The sequence below is a fragment of the Micromys minutus genome, assembly GCF_963924665.1.
Source record: "Micromys minutus genome assembly, chromosome: 10".
Taxonomy (NCBI): domain Eukaryota; kingdom Metazoa; phylum Chordata; class Mammalia; order Rodentia; family Muridae; genus Micromys; species Micromys minutus.
Window position 1 is genome coordinate 65,634,916 of NC_137979.1, and position 3,716 is coordinate 65,638,631.

The window sequence follows — 3,716 nt, forward strand, 5'->3', positions numbered from 1 at the left end:
TCCCAGACTCCTTCAGGGGTGTTTATTTCCCAGTCAAAAGAGAAGCAGGGACAGGCTCCTCTGCCTGTTGAGGCTAGGCCTGGCAGACACCACACAGGGACTGGGGATAGGGAGGGGAGGCACAGGAGACAGCTCCCAACTGTGTGAACTTGGTCCCACGTTTGTCCTGGTTGGGTCCAGGGAGGGCCTGCCCAGGGATGGTGGCACCAAGAACCGGGGCAGAGGCATCAGGCCAGCTGGCCCAAATGGAGGCAATAAATACTGACAGGCCAGGCACGAGTTCAGGCCACAGGGCCCAGGTGAGACAAGTAAGGCTCGGCTGGCTTTGTCCCTCAGGGGCTCTCTGTGAGGACAGGGGCTCTGAGTACTGCCTACAAGGGACAGAGAAGGCAGAAGAATGAGGCACCCTACCCTGCCTCCTAGATGGGGCTGGAGGCATTGAGTTTTGGCAATTGACCCTCCCCTAGCTACTGGAGCCACCCCCAACCCTGGCCAAGGGGAGGGAAAGAGCTGGCCAGGCCTGCAGGAAGCAACAGCAGCAAACCCCAGGCCTCCTTTGGGTGGGTCACCAGGATGGGGATGGCAGACAAGGCAAGGACAGGGGAGACCACATGCTCATGCAGACAGGGGAGTTAAGAGTTAGCGACGGCCCCCAGTACATGTTCCACATGTTAAGGCATCATGGTTAGACAGTGACTGACAGTGATGGATGACCTGGCCAGGGAGTGGTGGGGCTAGAAGACAACCAGCCCAGCCCCTCCCCGCGCTGAGGGTTGCTCAGCTGCAACAGAGACAAGATGGGCTGGGCAGCCCAGACAGTGTTCTGTTCCATTCTAGAAGCCAGGGCTTGAGGAAGGGAAGACAGAGGGAACCTGAAGGGACACAGCAGATTGGAGGCCTGGGCTAGAACCCCTCCCCCACTGCACAGGCAGAAGCAGCAATGTGACACTAGAGACCACAGGGGCCTGAGGGCAGGAGGTGGAGGAGGGGCAGACAGAAGAGCTGACTGCCTGAGTGGACTAGGGAGGAATGGTGAGGGAGGTCCTGTCAGCACTTTGGTTTGGGGTAGGTAGGGGTTAGGGTGGGGCATGTCGGTCCTTCTGTCTGTCCGTCGCCCTGCCCGCCTCCCAGCTGGAGCTCAGTCCTTCCATTCCTTTTTGATGGTGAGATTCCACTCCCAGGACAGGTGGTCAGTTTTGTCGTCATCTGTGAAGCGGGACTTGATGTTGTAACTGCCCCGAGCAATTATGCCTTTGGGAGCCTCCTCCATGGGTGTCAGGAACTCATACTCCTCAGCCCTCGGCCCATAGCTCCCGACCATGTAGTCAGTCTTGTCAACTGTGGGACAGGAAAGGATGATTACTGGTGATACAATCCTCTCCAAGGCCCACTAGCTTCCCACTCCATTGGGTCCTCCACTCACTTTTGACCCCTTTCCTGTATGTGTGCTGGATGTACTTCATGCCTGACACAATCTCTCTGTTCACCTGTGGGGACACAGAACCAGGGTCAACTGGCTTCCCATTCTTGCTCCTCTGCCCCTCTTTTCCAGGCCTTGCAAAGCATCCACCTTACCCGGAAAGAGATTTTTATCCGGTACTCCACACCTTCCTTCAACACAAATGACTGTTTCTTGAAGCTCTCCAGATCACCTGTATTGAGGAGGCGGCTCAGTCAATTGCTTGAAAGGCTTTCCACCCTACCCCCACATTCACTTTCCCTAGCCCCTTCCTGACACAAAGCAGAGCCTTGGCAAGCCCCTAGCTGCACTTCCCCTCTGCTCCACCAGAGGGCATCGGTGCAGAAAATTATTTTTAGGGGTAGAGGCAGGATGCCAGTTGGCCCCACCCAGGGATTCTAATACCCACTCACCTGTCAGGTCCAGTTCCAGAGGGCCTGGGGCAGTGCTGCACACCAAGGTCAGGCGGGTCACAATGACGTTGGGGACATTGGGGTCTGCAGAGTGAGAGTTAAGTGTCAGAGTCCCATCCCTTAAGATTTTTTTCAACTCATTCCCTGGAAGTATGGTCTGAAAAGAGGGTGGCAACAGGTTCAGGTGAGATCCCTCCTCCAACCCACCTACCTGCAGAGACAGCTACTCGGCCCAGCAGGGCCTCCTTGTACTTTCGAAGGCTTTCATCATCCTTGTCCAGTTCCTGGATCTCTTGGATGCTCTTCTGGGCTGGAGGCTTGTAGTTCACCGAGTGCTCATCTTCCTCGTTCTCTGCAGCTATCTGAGCAAGCTGCTCCGCAGTGGGTTCCTGTTCTGCCATGCTCACCTCTAGCTTGGGACACCTGTGGGTGGGGCATGAGTAGGAATGTGACAGTCTGGAGGCATTCCACCCCAGGCAGACCCTAACACCTGCAGGGAATGACAAGGGGGAACTCTTGAAAGGAGACTGGAGGCTGCTGCCACTGCCCAACTCAGAGGCCCATTTGAGAGGGCTACACCCCAAGCAACGAAATGGGACCACAGCCTGTTCCTCAGAGAAGCAAAGTACCTTTCCTCCCTTATAAAATGAAAAAGCCTCCAGACCGAACTGAACTGGCAGTCACAACGCTAAATCCCTGGGGTCCTGCTGCTGTCCCTAGCTGCCCAGGCTCTCATCTTATTGGGTCGGGTCATGGAGGTAAGTTCTACAGGGGATGCTCTGTACCTTAGCCACGTGCAGGACAAGGGTCTGTTTGTTCGTTCCTGCCAATGGAATACAGTCCTAAGCTCAACTATGTGACGACTGTTTAAATCCCAAGAGCCCAAAGGGGATCCTAAATACGCAGGTCTGTCTTCCCTAGTGAGTGAGGGTCTGCGTATGCAACTTGGGAGCTGGTGCACCGCTTGTAAATCTCAGGAACCTGTTTCCGGGCCCTGACCCTAAACCGTCAGTGGCGGTACAGAACCAACCCGGACGGAAGCGCCTAGATGCCTTTCAGTTCCGCAGATCCCCAAATGTCTCTTAGAAACCCACTGTGATGCCGGCAGGCGATGCGCAGCGGTCAGGGGGACAGCCCGGCCGTTGTCCCTCTGAGAGGTGTCCGCCAAAGAAACACATAAAGCGGCGGTCGTACACCGGGAGGCTGCAGACGACCCCGCCCGACGCTGCCAAGCGTGGCCGCCGGCGAAACCATCAGGGCGCGGCCCGCACTTCCGTAGGGCCCGCAATCCGAGCGGGGCGGGGCCGCGCGGCGGGAGCTCCGGGCAAGGCCCCGCGCCGGACCCCGCCCGCGAGGTCAAGGGAGGGGGTCCCACTGGCACCGGGCGCGCAGGCCCGGGCAGCGGCGGCCCCTCCGGCAGGACCTACGCTGCCTCCCCGGCCCGCCCCGCCCGCCGCCGTGACCGCGCCCCGCCCGCGAGCGCCGCAGTCGCCCGCGTCGCCGCACAAAGCCAGCCCACTCCCCTCACGCGCTGTTCCGCGCCTCGCCGCGCCACGCGCCCACTCACCGGAGGCTCGACCGCCGCTCTCGCGCTCCCTCCCGCACCAAATGACGAACGTCGTCCGCCGCCCGCCGCTCGGACGGTCACTTCCGGGGTCACAAGACTTCCGCTCTCGCGGGCGGGGTCGCCTTGCGCATGCGCCGGCAGGGGGCGCGGGTAGGCACCGTCGCCATCTTGCTGCGGGCCTCGTGGGCGCGTCTCGCGTGGGCTGGCGGCGTCGTGCCTTCTATCGAATGTCTAGTACGAGTGTTTGTGAGAACAGTCTTCTCTTCCAGAGCAGGGC

At 59.3% G+C, this 3,716-nt stretch overlaps 1 protein-coding gene across 3 annotated transcripts; it reads right to left on the reverse strand.

Moving 5' to 3' along the window:
- Nucleotides 1-3,512, reverse strand: ARHGDIA (Rho GDP dissociation inhibitor alpha). 3 transcript variants are annotated; one of them, XM_080924614.1, is made up of 7 exons: nucleotides 3,440-3,464; nucleotides 2,658-2,695; nucleotides 2,084-2,295; nucleotides 1,873-1,956; nucleotides 1,576-1,652; nucleotides 1,424-1,487; nucleotides 1-1,338 (listed from the first exon to the last, which is right to left on the reverse strand). In XM_080924614.1, exons 3-7 carry the CDS (start codon nucleotides 2,271-2,273, stop codon nucleotides 1,139-1,141), a joined length of 615 nt encoding a protein of 204 aa, XP_080780740.1. In that variant the 5' UTR covers nucleotides 2,274-2,295; nucleotides 2,658-2,695; nucleotides 3,440-3,464; the 3' UTR covers nucleotides 1-1,138. The 3 variants fall into 3 exon arrangements, with proteins under 3 accessions (XP_080780740.1, XP_080780739.1, XP_080780741.1); XM_080924613.1 differs by lacking the exon at nucleotides 2,658-2,695 and having other exon boundaries at nucleotides 3,440-3,512; XM_080924615.1 differs by lacking the exons at nucleotides 2,658-2,695; nucleotides 3,440-3,464 and adding an exon at nucleotides 2,967-3,122.
- Between the last annotated feature and the right edge of the window lie 204 nt (nucleotides 3,513-3,716).